The sequence below is a fragment of the Chiloscyllium plagiosum genome, chromosome 2 (genome assembly GCF_004010195.1).
Source record: "Chiloscyllium plagiosum isolate BGI_BamShark_2017 chromosome 2, ASM401019v2, whole genome shotgun sequence".
Taxonomy (NCBI): domain Eukaryota; kingdom Metazoa; phylum Chordata; class Chondrichthyes; order Orectolobiformes; family Hemiscylliidae; genus Chiloscyllium; species Chiloscyllium plagiosum.
In genome coordinates this window covers 36,157,970-36,177,229 of record NC_057711.1, presented here as the reverse complement: position 1 = coordinate 36,177,229, position 19,260 = coordinate 36,157,970, and the positions used below count along the sequence as shown (strand labels likewise).

Sequence of the window (19,260 nt, the reverse complement as noted above, 5' to 3'; positions counted from 1 at the left end):
TTTCTGAATCTGTAGTTATATGTGTTTGTGAAGACATGTTGATTTGCCTAATTCTGAAGTTTTGATTAAATTTCAGAGGGTGAGGAAGCAGTGTGCTTCTGCGACTGGGGAGTGAAAAGTAGCAGGAGTGTTTCTGAAGGGAGATGAGTTAGAAGATTGTCCTGGGAGTGGCTCTGTGTAAAGGGGGGAAGTGTCTTTGTGAGGGAGGGTGCAATTGAAGGAGGGAAAGAAGTGTCCCTGTGAGGTGAGGTTGGTGGGGATAGAGTTTCTATGAAGGAGAGGAAAGTATCTCTGTAAAGATTGGAGATGCAGTGTTCTACAAAGCGGAGTTAGAAGGTGTGTCCATTCATTACAGTATTGGTAGGAATGATCACTGAACAGTTATAGTGGAGAGGGATTTTTATTGAGTTTCACCTGCACTGTGTGGCACTTTCAGTGAGCTAAATGGGACAGATCTTGAACAAATCTAGCAATCCAGACTGGGCGTCCATGAGGTGCCGTGAGAGATCAGCAGCAGAACTGTATTCACAATCTGCAACCTCATGGCCTGGCTTATCTCCCACTCTACTGCTACCTTCAACCTAGGGGCTCAGCTGTGGTGGAATGAAGATAGAAGGAAGGTATGCTCAAAGCAGTACTGGACATTCCCATTCTTGAGACAGCACCCTAGTGAAGCTACAACACAGGATTGTGTGTGACAAATAACAGAAGCAGAATGCCATAGAAAGTGCAAAGTGATTCCTCAACCAGCAGATGAGATCTAGAGTCATAGGTCTCAAAACATTACTTGTTTTCTCTCCACAGATGCTGCCAGACCTATTGAGTTTCTTCAGTAATTTCTGTTTTTGTGTTGAATGAGATCTAAGTCCTGCATATCTTGTTGCGAACAGCAGTGGTCAGTTAATAGCTAACAGGAGGTAGAGTCTCCACAAATATTTCAGTGATGCCCTGTACACTGGTGTAGACAGGTATTGCATCCATTCAGCCAAAGAACCCATTAAATCATCCACCTAAGTCTCCTCCTTAGGTTTCCCTGTATTACATATGCCAGTTTTCAACTGATTTGATTCACTCCACATGATACAAGGGAATGGCAGGAACACACTGGATACTGAAAAGTCTATAGGCTCTGATAACATTCCTATAATAGTGCTGAATACTGGTGTTACAGAACTAGCCATACTCCTAGCCAAGTTCTTAAAAGCAGGACAAATCCAACGTGGCAAATAAAAGTCATGTTGATACACTCTGGATCATCTGAAGGAGATGGAATTGGCCATCGCTTGCGTTATCAAGTGGCAATGCAATGTGAAAGGGAATCTTTCCACCTGATAGAGTCATATCTAGCACTCAGGAAGATGGTTGTAGTTATTGAAAATTGTTGTCCTAAGGCCTGGGGCAACATTGCAGGAGCGCCTCAGGATACTGTCATACACAAACTCATTTTTAGCTGTTTCATCAATGACCTTCTATCTATTATATAGTCAGAAGTGGGGATGTTTCCTGTTGATTGCACAATGTTTTTGAACCCTTCATGCCTCCTCAGACACTGAAGCAGTCCATGTCCACATGCAGTACGACCTGGACAATATCAGGCTTACCTTCATAAGTGGCAAGTAATTTTTGTACCACACAAAGGACAGATAATGGCCATCTTCAACAAGAGAATCTAGCCATCGCCCCTTGAAATTCAATGGTGTTACCACCTCTGAATCCTCCATTGGGGATTGCCACTGACCAGAAACTGAACCGGATTGCCATGACCTCCAAGAGTAAGTCAGAAGTTGAGAATTCTATGGCAAGTAACTCACCACCTAATTCCCAGTTCCTAACGGATATCTATAAGGCACAAGTCAGGACTGTAACTGAATTCACTTCACTGGGCTGAATGAGTACAGCTCCAACAACATCCAAAAAACTCAACACCATCCTGGACAATGCAGCATACTTGACATTCAACATTCCCTCCATTCATCACCAACACATAGTGGATACAGTGTGTACCATTTAAAAGGTCAGTACAGTAATTCACTAAGGCTCTTTTTAAAGGAAGTTCCAAACCCATGATCCCTATTACCTTGAAGGGCAAAGTGAGCCGATGCAGACAGACATCACCTGTCTGCAAGTTTCCCTCCACGTTACACACCACCCTGAATATATTACTGCTCCTTCATTGTCACTAGGTCAAAATCCTGGAAATCCCTCACTTACAACACAGCTGTCACCCCTACACCTCAAGGATTGCAACAGTTCAAGAAGGCAGCTCACTGCTAGCTTCTGCCAGACAATTAGGGATACTACTAAATGCTGACCCACCTAAGGATGCCCACCTTCCATGAATGAATGAAAGAGAAAAGGTGGGAAACGTCCAGCAAGGTGGCAATGGTAGAGTAGCAATGTTTAGGCTCCGGCTCATTTGCTGCTTTCTTCCATCACTTTCTCTTTTTTCTATTTATTTTGTTCCTTTCAACTTTTGTCTACAATGCTGACTTACTTTTTTGCCCTTGGGGAGTTTGGCAGAATTGATGGCATTGACAATGGCAGTGAGTGTGGGCCCAGCAGTGAGAGAAGGTGCTGGAACATGGTAACATCGATGTAGGTGAGTCCAGCGCAGGACTTGAGGTGAATAGCATCGATGGTTGATCTGATGTCAGTGCTGGTTCAAAGGGTTGCACTCTTGCATTTGTTCAGGAACGTTGTGGGCTCTGATTCTTCATTTGGTTCCAAGATGGTGGCAGTGTTGGTGAGGTGGGCCCTGAGGTTAGTGATTCCGGAACATAGCAACTTTGACGTTGGTGGGTCTGGTACAGTCAGTGGCGAGGCACAGGACTTCAGGCAGTGGCAGTGGCAAAGGTGCCAGCAAATTGGCGGTTATAGCAGTGGTGGCACCGCAGCATTGGTGGGTCCATCGCCGGCAACATTGGTGAGCCTGGCTTGAGACTCATGGCAGTGGTGGTGGAAGTGACTGTGATCTGGGCATTTTCTTTTCCTTTCACTGCTGTTTCTTTAATTTCAGGTCTTTGTTTAAATTCCAACTATTGTGTTCTAACATGGCACCAGAGATTGACATGTAAACTTTTCATTGTATTCCTGTACTCAGGTACATGTGACAATAAATTCTAATCTGAGGAGGAGAAGGAAGAAGAAGAAGATTGTCTCTGTGAAATGTGAAGGAAGAGTGTCTTTGTGAAGCAGTTGAACATGGATGAATTTTTTAACAATGGATGAGCTGAAGTGGGGTGGTGTCAGATGCTGTTTTCACGCAAGGAATTCTTGCTGTTGGGGATGGAGAAGATATGTGAAAGGATGTTCATCTCAGGGGGAGATATTATATCAAAGTTACAAAGAGTTGGGTTCCACCTCTCAAGGCTGTAAGGAGAGAAGTGGAGTCTGATGTGAGGTAAATGAGTTCATGGTGGGGTGAAAGAAATTACTCTGACTTTTTCATCACTTTGAGGCAGCACGGTGGCTCAGTGGTTAGCACTGCTGCCTCACAGTGCCAGGGATCTGGGTTCAATTCCAGCATTTGGCGACTGTCTGGGTCGAGTTTGCACATTCTCCCCGTGTCTGCGCGGATTTCGTCCTGATGCTCCGGTTTCCTCCCACAATCCAAAGATGTGCAGATTTGGTGGATTGTCCATAGTGTCCAGGGATGTGTAGGTTAGGTGCATTAGTCAGGGATAAATGTAGGGTAGGGGTATCAGTTTTTTTTTATAGATTTTTTATTGAAAATTTAACATGTTTTTACACGTTTACAAAAGAAAACTAAAAAGAAACCCAAGTATAAACATTGATATACAATTAAATCTTAAATAAATAATAACCAAAATCTATCAAACAGAAAAAAAGTAATACCGAGAGAAAAGAAGAACAAAACTCAACTAACTACTCATCTAACCTATAACTAACCAGAGTGTATGATTAGATCTCTTACATTATTCAAGAGAAAAAAAAAACAATGGATAACACAGAAATTGAGTAGTGAGATACATGCTTGGAATGTGTTAACATCAGATCGTAACAAAACCCGTATTCGTACGGGATTCCTCTCCCAAGGGGCCCTGGACCAGCCAGGTTCACCATCTCAGTTAAATAAAAGCCTTTGTTAGGATGACCGAAATATCTGTATTTGTGTAATTCAAGAAGGGCTGCCATATTTTATGGAATAATTTGGTTTTTCGGTGCACCATATTTGTAAGGAAGTCAAGGGGAATACATTCCATAATTATTCTGTGCCAATTCGAAAGTCCATGAGGGCCCTCAGTTTACCAAAATATTTTTCCTTGCACAGAAAGAGAGAATGGAAAATAATCTCTTCCCTGTCATACTTTCAAGTGTTCTTTATCCAATAAGTGTGTCTCCTGTAGGAGAACTATATCAACCCTTTCTTTCTTGAGGTTTGATAATATTTTCTTCCTTTTGATTGGTGAATTACTCCCCATGACATTCCAGGTGCACCATTTAATCGACTGATTAACCATAATCACCGGGCAAATCCGAGACCCCACGGGAGAAGAAACCCTATCTAAAACATCCCGAACATAGAGCATATAAAATTCCCAAAAATAAAGGCTCTTTAATACACTCAGATCAATATAATTAAAACTATTTCTAAATTTAAAAAAGTATTTAAATGGAGATTTTCCCCTCTTGTTCCTGGGGCATCACTTCCTTTCCAAAAGCCCATCATATCCTCTCCCAACCAGTGCCCCACCTTTGACCCCGATAGGATAAAGAAAATTCAAATATACTACTGAGCTAGAATTAACAATGAGTACCTTACCCCCAACCCACACCAACACCTGGATATATTTGGTAATGTTAATACCATGTATGAACATATATAACTATAAAATTACAGTCTCAACAAATAATAATTAAATATAGTAATACAAAATAACAGGGAAAAACAACCCCGCTCCTAAAGACAGAGATAAAATAGGATAAGGTAACCACCTCCCCCCCACCTACATTAATTAGACCCCCCAAACCTATATATATTTTTAAAAAAGGGGGAGAAAATCGCTAAGTGAAGAATAAATAAATAAACCCCTCTCCCCACCCCCCAAAGATAATATTAAACAGTAAGGTAATGAAAGGAAAAAAAGGGGGTAAACCAGGGTGGGGGGAGGGCAAAACAAATCAATTAACTCTTACAATTTATCAAAGAGAGTCCAAAAATTCCTTAGCCTTCTCCGGTGATCCGAAGTTGTACACGGACCCTTCATGGCTGAAGCGTAGCGTTGCTGGGTAGCGCAAGGAGTACTGAATGTTTAAGTCCCTTAAACGCATCTTCACTTCGTCAAACGCCTTCCTCTTTTGGACAAAAGCTGGGAAAAAGTCCTGGAATAACATAATCTTGGATCCTTTATAAATCATGGCTTGGGGATCTTTTACAAGAATTCTGGAAGCTTCCAAGAGCATCTGCCTCTCCTTGTAGCTCTGCAGCCAGAACAGGACCGGGTGGGGGGCGCACTACAACCTGGTAGGCCCATTCCACCCTTACCTGGCCTGATCCAGCCTCCAGATTTAACAGTTGTGGAAGCCACTGCTTGAGGAATGTAAGCTGGCCTTCTTCTTGACGTTCGGGAAGGCCCAGTAAACGAATATTTTTTCAACGACCTCGAAAATTGAGGTTTGTCAATGTGATTCTCTAAGGTCCGGACTCGCTGTTCGAGAGTCCGGACCTGATCGACAGCCGATTCTGCTATAGTGTCGGAGGTCGCGGCCTTTAGCTCTGCCTCTCCATCTCGGTACTCGATTTCTGCGATGTTTCAGTCGTTCTTTTGTAGCGCGGCCGAGAGTGAATTCCATCTGCTCCGGGACTCTTCGATGAAGGCGTCGATCTTCGCGTCAGGTTTGAAGATTATTTCTGCGAGGCTCGCCACCGTAGGTAAGTCCCCCGGGGCGGCTGCGGATGCCTCTGCTGCAGCTGGGGAGGGTGGGGGAGCGGCTCCTGCCTGCTGAGAACTGCGGGCTCCCTTCCCCCTAGTCATTTTTACAGGAGACTAGACTGTTTAAATTCAGTACTGAGCAACTAATTACATTAAGTCAAAACTATTTTAAATGATTTGGTAAGTGTGGTAGAGGCGGGTGGCCCACTTTGCCCAAGTGTTGGGAGGAACACTATAGACTCAGACTTGCTGAGTCGCCGCCATCTTAGATCTCCTCGGGGGATTGGTTTAATAGGATACTCTTTGGGGGGTCGGTGTGGATTTATTGGACTGAAGGGCCTGTTTCCACACTGTAGGTATTCTGTAGGGATTATAAGAATTCTATGGATAGTTTGAACCTACAAAAAAACATTTGGATTAGGAGCTGGACTAGGCTATTCTGCTCCTCTAGTCATCACTGCCATTCACTGAGATTATGGCTGACCTGATTATGACCTCAACACCACTTTTCTCCTTTGCTTAAGAACTTCTGACTGGCTTGTTCATCAAGAATCTATATACTTCTGCCTTAGAAACATTCAACGTTCTCTGGGGACAAGAGTTCCAAAGACTGTCAAGACTCTTAGTCCTCTGGTTTAAAAAAAAAGCCCTCAACTCTGTCATAAATAGGAGACACTATTTTTAAATAATGTTCTTAGTTCTAGTCTGTCCCACAAGTGGAAGCATCTTTTAAGCATTCACCCTGTCATGTGCCCTCAGGTTCTTACAGGTTTCAAAAAGATAATTTTTCTAAACTGGAGTGGCTACAGGCCCAACCTGTAGCTCAGAGCTCCGCAGTCTGTCTCCACTTAATAATTTAGACCTGCCAAAGTGGACAAGTTCACATTTTCCCACATTATATTGTACCTGTCAAATCTTTGTCCACTGATTCAATAAATGCATATCCCTTGCAGACTCCCATATCTGCTTCACAATTTATGTTCCTACCCATCTTTCATTCATTAGCAAATTTAATAGCCTTCCATTTGGCCTCTGCATACAAGTCATAGGCATAGAATAGGCATACAATGTAAATAATTGGGGCACCAACACTGATCCTTGTAGCACATTATTCCATTTTGCTCATCTGAAAATAATGCATTTGCATATGCTTCTTGTTAGCTAACCAGTCTCCATCCAAGCCAATGTGTTACCCTACTACCGTGAACGTTTTACTACTTATTTATCAATATAATCAACAATTATTGCCCATCCCAAAATGCCCTTGAGAAAGAATTTTTGCATTGTAATCCTTGATGTCATTTTTTTCAGTTCTTTATATTTTGTTCAATCTTATGACCTGCTACTCATCTTTGTGGAATTATAAAATTTCTCTTTCAGTTTGATTCCAACTTCAATTTCCTAGTTAGCCAAAAATAGTGTGTCCTTATCTTAAAATCCTTCTTTCTCATGGGAAGGTATATTTTCTGGTTATTCTGAAATATCTCTTTAAATGTCTGCCCTTGCACCTCTATTCCTTAGTCTGGTTTCCCAATTCATTTCAGCCCTCTCTTTCATAATTTCCTTATTTAAGTTTAAAAGAACAATTTCTCTTACTCCTTTCTCTCTCAAACTAAATATGACATTTAATCACATTACACTGCTGCTTTTCTGTGTGGACATTAATTAATTCTATCTCATTACACATGACCGGATCTCATATAGCTTGCTGTCTGGTTGGTTCTACAACATGCAGTTTGAAAAAACAGTCTCGAAAAAGCTCTGTGACCTTATTATCTAATTTACCCTAGTCAATCTGACCTTTACCAGCTATATTTAGATTAAAATTGCCCATTTTTTATTACTGTATTTTTTCACAAGCCCCATTATTTCTTTTGTATGACCTGCCCTCCAGTATGGCTGCTGTTAGCAACCTATAAACCACTTCCACAAATGACTGCTTACCTTTACGGTTTGTATCTCCGCACAAACTGATTCTACATCCTGATGTCCAGAGCTAAGGTCACCTCTCTGGATGTAGGTTTGCTCACTGAGCTAGAAGATTCGTTTTCAGACATTTCGTCACCATACTAGGTAACATCATCAGTGAGCCTCCAGATGAAGCACTGGTGGTATGGCCCGCTTTCTACTTATGTGTTTGATTTCTTTGGGTTGGTGATGTCATTTCCTGTGCTGACATCATTTCCCATTATTTTTTTCAGGGGGTGGTAAATGGGATCCAAATCAATGTGTTTGTTGGTAGAGTTCTGGTTGGAATGCCATGCTTCTAGGAATCCTTGTGTATGTCTCTGTTTGGCTTGTCCTAGGATGGATGTGTTGTCTCAGTCGAAGTGGTGTCTTACTTCATCTGTATGTAAGGATACTAGTGAGAGTGGGTCATGTATTTTTGTGGCTAGTTGATGGTCATGTATCCTGGTGGCTTGTTTTCTGCCTGTTTGTCCAATGTAGTATTTGTTACAGTTCTTGCAAGGTATTTTGTAAATGACATCAGTTTTGGTTGTCGTCTGTAAAGTTCATTAGCTGGCGTTTTAGTGTGTTGGTGGGTTTGTGAACTACCATGATGCCAAGAGGTCTGAGTAGTCTGGTAGTCATTTCTGAGATATCTTTGATGTATGGTAGGGTGACTAGGGTTTCTGGACGTGTTTTGTCTGCTTGTTGGGGTTTGTTGCTGAGAAATCGGTGGACTGTGTTCATTGGGTACCCGTTCTTTTTGAATACACTGTTTAGGTGATTTTCCTCTGCTCTGCGTAGCCTTCTCTGTGCTGCAGAGGGTGCTCATTGATATAATGTTCTAATGCAGCTTCGTTTGTGGATGTTGGGATGATTGCTTCTGTAGTTCAGTATTTGGTCCATATGTGTTGCTGGTTTGAAGATCCCCATTGGCTGTTCGCTCTACTGCGATATCTAGGAATGGCAGTTTGTTGTTGTTTTCTCTGGTCACCTCTGTTTATTGTACTGATGTCATTCATAATAAAACAGAGCGAACTGTCATCTGTCCAACTTTGCTGATAAGGACTTGGAGGCCCTGATGGAGGAGGGGACATGTGCGGTCACTGACCATGGAGCGAGCCTTGAGACATTGATGCCTCTTGTCCAGGATGGATGACCAGAGGATCAAGTGGCAAGCTGGAAGCAGCAGGTTCCACTCTGAATCTCATGTTTGGAATTGTTATCATCTAGTTCCTATCTCACAGGTGGGAGAATGGGAAACTGTATAATAATGCGGCATGTTGTTCGGCAATTTTTTGGGGAATTGGACACTCTACTCTCGACTTCAGGACCCTTCTTCCTGCTGATCTTCCAGAATTCACTCAGTTTTACCTCCAATGCCCATGTTGTTCAATGGTTTGGAAGATTCTGCCGCAGGTTTTTCCTGTGGTCAGTGATAAAGCAGTGTTCTGCAGTCAGTGGAGAATGCCTATATGTCAACCACAAGATTAAAGGCTATAAAAATGTCTTAAAATGTAAAGTGCAGCTTGAAGATTTGAGAATCATTATGAAATAGTGTTAAATTTCGAATTAATCAAATGAATTCATAGATCTTTTTGAGATGAAAGCCAGAAGTGTCATCAATAGAATCACAGCTGATTTAAGGCATGGATAATTTGGATTCATGCTCAATCCTGCATTATTTGATAAATTTGGCTTCTGACTTTTTTTTGCCTTCTTAGGGACAGGGCACAAATTTTTGTTGGTGTATATATTCATGTGTCACAACAATATCAGTCTCTCTGCTTATTTAATTTTAAAATTGTAAACAATTTTTTTCTTCTTGTGAGCAGATGCAGAAGCAATGGAGCTGAGCTGCCACGAAGTACCAATATATGTAAGTATTTATTTGGTAGCTATAATTGTCCTTCAGCCTACAATTCTCTGACATATGTGTTCCTCAGCTTTTCACCTCTTAAGTATCCCTACTTTTAAATGTTGGGATCTCATTTGGTGGGCGTGCCAAAACCCTTATTTCTGAAATTCTCTTTTGAAACCTCTATACTACTCTGTGTATTTCCTACTTTATGTATTTGAAGAGTGCTGCCTTTCTGTAAGTCCTGTCTCAACAGATTCCAATCATTTTGAATGAAGTGTTCTTTACAAAATGCCAAGTGTGAAAGACAATAATGAATTGCGTTTTTTTTAAGTCAGTAGTTCATTTTTTCATTTTTTTTAAGAAAGGTGATATAAACTAACTAGATCAAGTGTCAGTAATGGTTTTTCTGATCTTCCCATATGATTGAATTGGGAGATTGGATGATTTATGCTGTTGTTAAAAGTCCATGTTGTACTACATTCTGTAACTTGTTCTGAAGCTACTATATTGTCTTGTAGAATGTGCAATTAATAATTTTATCTTCAAAGAATAAGCCCTTTCTTTTGAAGGATGTCATTCTTTTCCCTTGTTTTTGTCTTCCTTTCTAATATCACTTCCAGTCAAATTTGTGTACACAGACCCAATCTACAGTCTGCTTCCAGTTCTATTTCAGTGCTATTTCTAAACCAGTACCATGTGAGAAAACTGCAGGGTGATCATTCACTTGCTTAGAGATGCTGTTCGCATCTTTACTCCACCTCACAATATCATAATAAGGACCAGAACCAAATTTTGAGAAAGCTGCTCTTTTTAAAAAAATCTTTCATAGGATGTGGGCATCAATGGCTAGATCAGAATTTGTTGCTCATCACTAATTGCCCTTGAACGGAATAGCTTGCCAGGCAGTATACATAAAAAGATCCCCACAATTTAACATTTTTGTAGGTCATAGAGCCATAGAGATGTACAACACGGAAACAGACCCTTTGGTCTAACTCGTCCATGCCGACCAGACATCTCAACCTAATCTAGTCCCACTTGCCAGCACTTGGCCCATATACCTCTAAACCCTTCCTATTCATGTATGTATCCAGATGACTTTTAAATGCTGTAATTGTACCAGCCTCCACCACTTCCTCTGGCAGCTCATTCCACACTTGCACCACCCTCTGCATGAAAAAGTTGTCCTTAGGTCCCTTTTATATCTTTCCACTCTCACTCTAAACTGATGCCCTCTAGTTCTGGACTCTCCACACCAGGGAAAAGACCTTGTCCATTTATCCTATCCATGCCCCTCATGGTTTTATAAACCTCTATAAGGTCACCCCTCAGCATCTGATGTTCCAGGGAAAACAGCCCCAGCCTGTTCAGCCTCTCCCTATAGCTCAAATCCTCCAACCCAGGAAACATTCTTGTAAATCTTTTCTGAACCTTTTGAAGTTTCAAAACACCCTTCCAATACGCAGGAGACCAGAATTGGACGCAATATTCCAAAAGTTGCCTAACCAATGTCCTGCACACCTGCAACATGACCTCCCAACCCCTATACTCAATGCTCTGACCAATAAAGGAAAGCATACCAAATGATTTCTTCACTATCCTATCTACCTGCGACTCTACTTTCAAGGAACTATGAACCTCACTCCAAAGTCTCTTTGTTCAGCAACACTCCCAGGACCTTACCATTACATGTGTAATTCCTGCTCTGATTTGCTTTTCCAAAATGCAGGACATTGCATTTATCTAAATTAAACTGTATCTGCCACTCCTCAGTCCATTTGCCCATCTGATCAAGATCCTGTTGTACTGAGGTAATCTTCTTCGCTGTCCATTACACCTCCAATTTTGGTGTCATCTGCAAACTTACTAACTATACCTCCTATGTTCACTTCTAAATCATTTATTTAAATGACAAAAAGTAGTGGACCCAGCACTGCTCCTTGCAGCACACCACTGGTCACAGGCCTCCAGCCTGAAAACTGAAATCATTTTACTTGGTTTGATTTATTGTAGTCACATATACCTAAGTACAATGAAAAGCTTTGTTTTGCGATCAGAACAGGCAGATCATGGCAAACAAGGACATGCAGACCACAAGATGCATAGACAGAGCAAGGCATAAAGGTTACAACTTCCCAGAAGGTGCGCAAAGCAAGATCAACACTAGCAAGACCAACATTATTTGAAGTGAGAGAGTCCATTCAACAGTCTAATAATGGCAGGAAAAAAGCTGTTCTTTAACCTGTTGGTGTGTGTATTCAAGCTTCAGTATCTACTGTCTGTTGGAAGAGGGTGTAGAAGAGCATTACGGGGATGGGAGGGGTCTTTGATGATATTGGCAGCCTTTCTGTGACAACAAGAAGTTAAATGGAGTCCATGGATGGGAAGTTGGTTTCTGTGATAAGCTGGCTATGCACACAACCTACTGTAATTGCTTATGATCCTGGGCAGATCAATTGCCATACAAGGCCATTATGCACCTGGATAGTATACTATAGTGCATTTGTGAGAGTTGATGAGAGTCCTTAACGACATGTTGAATTTCCTGAGGGAAAAGAGGCTTTGTTTTGCCTTCCTGACTGCTGCATCTACATGGGACATCCAGGTCAGGTTGTTGTTTATCGCCACTACTAGGAACCTAATACTCTTGACCTTCTCCACCCCTGCTACATTGATGTAGATGGGGGCATATTCTTCTCCTTTCTTCCTGAAGTCAATGATCAATTAGTTTGTTTTGCTGACATTGAGAGAGGTTGTTATCACTATACCTCCTATGTTCACGTCCAAATTGCCATACCAGGCCATTATGCACCTGGATAGTATTACTCTATGGTGCATCTGTGAGAGTTGATGAGAGTCCTTATGGACATGTTGAATTTCCTGAGGGAAAAGAGGTATCTATCATGACTCTATGCCCTCTATTGCCTTTCTGTATTCTGATATCTGTCCTACCGTGATGGTGTCGTCGGCAAACCTACAGATGAAGTTCGTTTGGAACTTGGCTACTCAGTCGTGGGTGTACAAGGAGTATAGTAGGGGTCCATATGGAGGCCATACAGGATATGGATGGGCAATTTCCTTCCTTGAAGGGGTTAGTGAACTGGATAAATTTTTAATGACATTTGTCATAATTTCATGATCACCAATACTGGGATAAGTTTTTAATTCCAGATTTATTACTTGATTTTAAATTGCACCAGGAAGATTTCAACTTATGATCCTCCAGCTTCTGGATTACCAGTTCTATAACTTTGCCACTACTTTAATTTTCATAATTTCCCCTCAGTGTGTGAGAGGCCTCATCTCTGTGGCTTACTGAGCTGGCATATGAATAATGTAATTTGCATTAGCTTTTTAAACATAATGACATTTTTGTTTGTGTCACATGAAAAGGTTACATTCCAGGAGTGGTAATTTGAACTCCATCCCATCAGATAGTGTGCTCAGTGATCCAGGATTTGCAAATCTGAGAAAAGGTGCATCATTGTCATTGAATTATGACAACCACAGAAAATACAGCTTTAGAACACAACTTGCTTGCTACACCCACTACAACCTATTCAGACAAAGAATGTTGCTTTCTGATTGCTGACATTTTCAGAGAATGGGTGGCATTAATTAAGGTATTATTTTGGGCACACCCGTAAAAGCCTTATGGTGGATCAGTAGGAAAATGAACTTTGGGGGTTGACTCTGAAAATTGTAATTTAACTAATAATAGTTTTCAAGAGATACAACATTGGCAATCTACGGAAGTTTATCTGAAAATTATTTGATAATTTGGTAAAAGGAAGAATCTGTATGTAGGTTTGATTTTGTTTTATAATCCAGTAATATTAACCGTGTTTCAAAGTTTATACAGTTAACGAATTTAACCAACTGTAGGCTGTCAGATGGTTCCTGCATTTCAAATCTTGGCATTCTTGCTGAAGAATTTGCAACTATTTTAATGTATCCTCCTTTCAGCTCCATACCTAGACATTTGAAAATGAGTTGAAATTTTATTGAAGATTGACTTTTCTGTTGTGAGAAGAAATTAATAATGAAACTCCAATGGCCAAACAAAAGCATTTTTGCTGCTTTAAGTGGAAGCAAAGATTGAGATCACCAGCGAATATTGGTATACAATTAGAAAACAGGTCAATGCTCCTTTCTTAACCAGTGACATCATAATACAGGCAAATTATTGGCCATATCTCATATTTACCTGCAAAACAATGTGTAATAGCTAGTTTACCCAAATATGGATCAAAGTGGATAGGATGAAATTAAATCAAATTAATTTCCTAGATATTTTCCATCATAAGTCAGATGATTCATAATCATAATTTTATCTGTGCTCTGCAAGGGTTAACATCAAGAGGCAAGATTTACAGTGACTGAATAAGTCAGATTACAAATGTCTGTACAATTTTTCTGAAACTCATGCTTGTTCTTTGGGAATGATGTTTTACAACTCTGCATCTAGTTTTCTGAGAACATTGTGAATAAATTGCAATTATTTTGTTATAGAATTAGAAATGCATCCATGCAGCACCCATTTTTCAGATGCAAGACAGCCCTCAAAGTTTTAGATACGTCAGATAAGAATCCAATGCTTTTTATTAGTCAGAGTTGTGCCACTGTAGGCAATGGAGAACCCACTCTGCAAACAAATATTGGCCCTTTGCATATTCACATCAGGCTCTCTCTACAATATTAAGCCATCTTTAATACAATCATCTATATGTACTAATAACTTTAGCATGTGTGTATCTTTCTCCCTCTCTCTGTTTATTGGTTCTTCTTTCCAATCATTTGTGGTTCATCTGTAAATGTGTACGTCTTCACTGGCCTTTTCATTTTGTCAACTGAATACCTTTTCTGAAATTTTCTATTCTCCCTGTGACTTTCTTCAGTGATTCTTCATTGTTCTATTTGATCTTTCACATTTCTGCCACTTTATCTTCCTTCACTTTATTCTTGTATATATCTGCGCTTCTCTCCCTATTCTAAAATTTAACTATGGTTCTGACATTATAGAATAGGATCGGGTTATTTGGCCCCCATACCCATTTTTGACAGATGATAGATCGCCAACTGGAACTGCCTACACTATACCTTGATATATTGTTTAATACATGTACAATTCCACGATAAATGTTTTTAAAGTTCTGTGAGCCAATGGAAAAGTATTCCATGTCCTAATGGTCGTATCTGGGAATAAAAGCTTCAAGCCTCCCTTTCTGTTTGTCAAATAATAATCTTCAACCTGTTCCCAATACAGCAACAAATAGTGCTCTTTACCCTTTTAAAACCTTTCAGTGGTGTATACCAAGAACAGGGTGTGTGACTATGCACATGATAGTGTGTCATCAGTATTTGAATAATAGACTATATTCATCTACTCTGCAGTAATCCAGTAGTTGATCAGGTATTTGGCAGCAGCATGTTGTAACATGTTTCTGAGACTGAAGAACCATTCAGCAAAACTAGCCAAGAAGGCTGTGGAGCTAATTGACTAATTTGACATCAACCTATGTATATATGGCTACTTTAAAATGGAAATACATTGTGAAGCACATCAGAGATATTTTCAAAATTGGATGCAGAAGCAGTGCATGAGGTATCGGGAGCAGTAACAAATAATTTTTGCCTTAGATATAGGGTTTAAAGGAAGAAAGGGTTGTTGAAAGACAATGGATTTTTTTTCAAGGGGATCCCAGAATGTCAGACATTTGCAGTTGAAGACACAACCACAATGATGGGGTTGGTAGAGTGACACTGAAGAGGTACAAGAGAAAGAGCTGGGCAGTTTGAACAGCTGCAGTGTAGGTTCAATCAGCACCCTCAATCAGCACTATACATTGGCGAGACCACGCAGAGGCTATGGCAACAGATATATAGACACCGCATAACAATCAACAAACAGGAGTATTCCCTCCTGGTCGGAGAACACTTCAGCGGTCTGGGGCACTCGACCTCGGACCTTTGGGTGAACGTCCTCCAAGGTGGAATTCCGGACAGGCAACAAAGGAAATGTGGCTGAGCAGAGGCTGATAGCCAAGTTCGGTACCCATGGGGATGGCCTCAACCAGGACTTTGGGTTCATGTAACACCACAGGTGACCCCATTGCACTATACACACACACAGACACTCCTACATACACGCGCACATATACATATGTGCACACACACTCTCCTATAGACCCATCCACTCACGCAGACGTCTCTCATACACTCACACATACACTCCCACACTCACACACACACCCTCTCACAGACTTATATACTCCCTACACTCACACTACACACATTGTCTCACAAACACTCATAACCTCCTTCCCCCCATTCCCCCCCACCGACACACCCACATGTGCACATATAATTTATGATGTGAATTTGTACGTGCAGAATTACATTTTATTTTGCTCAAAAACTGCATAAATCTATGTAAGGTTCTGTAAATCTGTCTTTTAGATTAGAATCAGTCTGACCATTGTGGCACACAGTCTCACACAGGGCACCTCACTCCTCCAATGCATTATCTGGGCCGACATGACACCAACTGTTAAAGTTCAGTTGAGAATGTAACTTTTAAAAATGTTTTGCGATTTACATATGAAAGAACTGAAGCTAACATGGTCATTCTGAAAGATGTGAGACTTAACAAACAATCCAGGTCTTTATCGATGCAAAATTTCAGTTACATCACACTGTAAACTTTTGCAATAAATTCTGTGTCTTATAATCTTATACTCCACAACCACCTGAAGAAGGAGCAGTGCTCCGAAAGATAATGATTCCAAATAAACCTGTTGGACTATAACCTGGTGTTGTGTAATTTTTAACTTTGTACACCCCAGTCCAACACCAGCATCTCCAAATCATGGCTAGAGTAAAGCTTGTGGAGTGTTGGAAGCTGTGCAAGAAAACATTAGAAAGAATCTGAAAGTGAGAAAATATTCTATAAATTTAGTCATCAACTCATGATTGACAGTTTTAAGAACTTTCTGAAACTTAGTAGAAAATAAATGAAATCCGTAACATTTGGATGGTGACACTGGAAGCAGGGGACAGCACCTCAGAATAAGGGGAAGGCCAATTCAAACTGAGATGAGGAGGATTTTTTTTTCATTCAGAGGATGGTGCATCTTTGGAAATCTGTACCCAAGAGGGCTGTCAAAGCTCAATCACTGAGCAGTTTCACTACAGAAATCAATAGGTTCTGGGAACTGTTCTGGAATTATTCTGGCGAAGATTCACTGGAATCGACTCTGCTTTCTTCCCACAGATTTTGTCAGATCTGCTGAGTTTACCAGCAATTTCTGTTCTTGTCAATGTTCTGGGGACCTGGATTTATATCTCACCATGGCAGTTTGTGGAAGTTAAATTCAATAACAATCGGGAATTTAAAGTCTAACAAACACCATCCTTATCTGCTCTGGCATATACATATCTGCAGAACCACAGTAAGTGGTTGACTTTAAAACGACAATGGCTAACTTATGATGATGCTGCTCCTTTAACATGGTTATGTTGTCCTTGTTTTTTTCAGAGAGGTTGCAAAAGGGACAGACTCTGCAAAGTCTAAGTTGAAGGGTTATAGGGCCAATTTGATTATAGATAACAGAGATTGCCTTGGATAAAAGGCTTTCACATGTAAAAAAAAAGTCTGTACAATAAAAGAGGGGGTAGCCAGTTGTCCCAGCTCAGCTTTTCTCTCGTTTGGTTTGGTTAGGTTAGTAAGCAATAGTATTTGGAAGTTGCTGGATCCAAAGAAGCAGATCCATGCTGATCTCTCTCTGACTTCTGTCCTGTAAAAACTGGTGGTTGATTTTACCATTTGTGCCGAGGGGTATTAATGAGGATTGTTGCAAGAATTGGGAACAGCATCATTAAGTTGGTATAATTTGTTGGTTTTTCAGATTGTTTAAGTTCTTCAGTATTCTGTTCTCTTTTGTTTGTGTTTCATTCAGTAATCTTGTGAATAAATTCTGCTTAAAGCAATTAGCAAAAGTTAAGGTCTGAGCTATTTTCTTGAAATGCTTTGAGGGGGTCTGGCCTGGTCCGTAACAGATTTGGGGCTTGTCTAGCATTTGTTCTGTAGTTATGATTTGGGGTTAGGGTTGTTGGAGTTGAAGGCAACGGGTGATAGGTGTTAGTGTTTTTTGTTCTGGGTGTTGATTTTGGTTGGTTTAAACAATGCTTGGGATATCAATGGCTTTATCAGTCAACAAAAGGCTTCTGGGATTGGGAGAAGTGACCTTGAGGGTTTTGAAAAAGGTGATTAAGGCCAAGCTGCTGGAAATAGCAGACAAGCTGGAGCTGGAGCTGCCTACTTCCATGATGAAAGGAGAAATAATTACAGCAATAGCTGAGCATATAAATTTTCTGGATATACCATCAGATTCTTTAGGGATGGCTAAAATTCTATTGAACATGAAGCATAAGATAACGAATTATGATTAAAAACAGAAAAAGAGAGAGAAAGAGAGCAAAGTGAGAGAAAAGGAGAGAGGAAAATAGAGAGTTTGAACTTCAGAAATTGGCACTGAGACAGGAAGGTCATCTTAAAAGGATGGAGAGGAAGGCTGAAAGTAGAGCTAGTGAGGTATTCACATCACTATCAGAGGAGCTATCTGGGGCATAAGAGGAGGTGAAGAAAGCCATCTTAAGTCCATATGAGCTTGTGCCAGAAGTCTACAGACAACATTTCAGGAATCTAAGGAGGGACCTTGGTCAAACCTACATTGAGTTTGAAACAAAGTAATTTTGTTAGGTGGATAAGGGCATTTAAAACAGGGCAAAACTCTGACACTCTTAGAGAGACAGTTATTTTGGAGCAGTTTAAAGATTCATTTCCTGAAGTAGTGAGAACTTATGTGGAAGAGCAGAGAGTTAAATCGGCAAGGTTAGCGGCTGAACTGGCTGATGGTTATGACTTGGTCCATAAATCAAAGTTTGGCTTCTAGAACCAATTTTAATCTGTGAGGGATAGAAATTGGGGAAAAGAGAAATCCTCACATTGAAAGGAAAAAGTAGATAGAGCCATAGAGTCATAGAGATGTACAGCATGGAAACAGACCTTTCGGTCCAACCTGTCCATGCCAACCAGATATCCCAACCCAATCTAGTCCCACCTGCCAGCACCTGGCCCATATCCCTCCAAACCCTTCCTATTCATATACCCATTCAAATGCTTCTTAAATGTTGCAATTGTACCAGCCTCCACCACTTCCTCTGGCAGCTCATTCCATATACGTATCACCCTTTGCGTGAAAAAGTTGCCCCGTAGGTCTCTTTTATATCTTTCCCTCCTCACCCTAAACCTATGCATTCTAGTTCTGGACTCAGCAGAGTGGGAGGGGGAGTTGAAATGTTGGGCCACAGGGCGGTGTGGTTGATTGGTGCGGGTGTCCCGGAGATGTTCCCTAAAGCGCTCTGCTAGGAGGTGTCCAGTCTCCCCAATGTAGAGGAGACCGCATCGGGAGCAAAGATACAATAAATGATATTAGTGGATGTGCAAGTAAAACTTTGATGGATGTGGAAGGCTCCTTTAGGGCCTTGGAAGGAGGT

General features: G+C 40.8%; 1 protein-coding gene across 1 annotated transcript in view; it reads left to right on the top strand.

Annotated features, from left to right (window-relative positions):
- The window catches only part of arhgef28a (Rho guanine nucleotide exchange factor (GEF) 28a), a 479,393-nt gene that overhangs the window by 82,286 nt on the left and 377,847 nt on the right, over positions 1-19,260 (top strand). The window contains exon 3 of the mRNA XM_043707577.1: positions 9,677-9,720. Coding sequence (XP_043563512.1) covers positions 9,688-9,720 — 33 coding nt within the window. The 5' untranslated portion in view covers positions 9,677-9,687. The remainder of the gene's footprint in view (positions 1-9,676; positions 9,721-19,260) is intronic.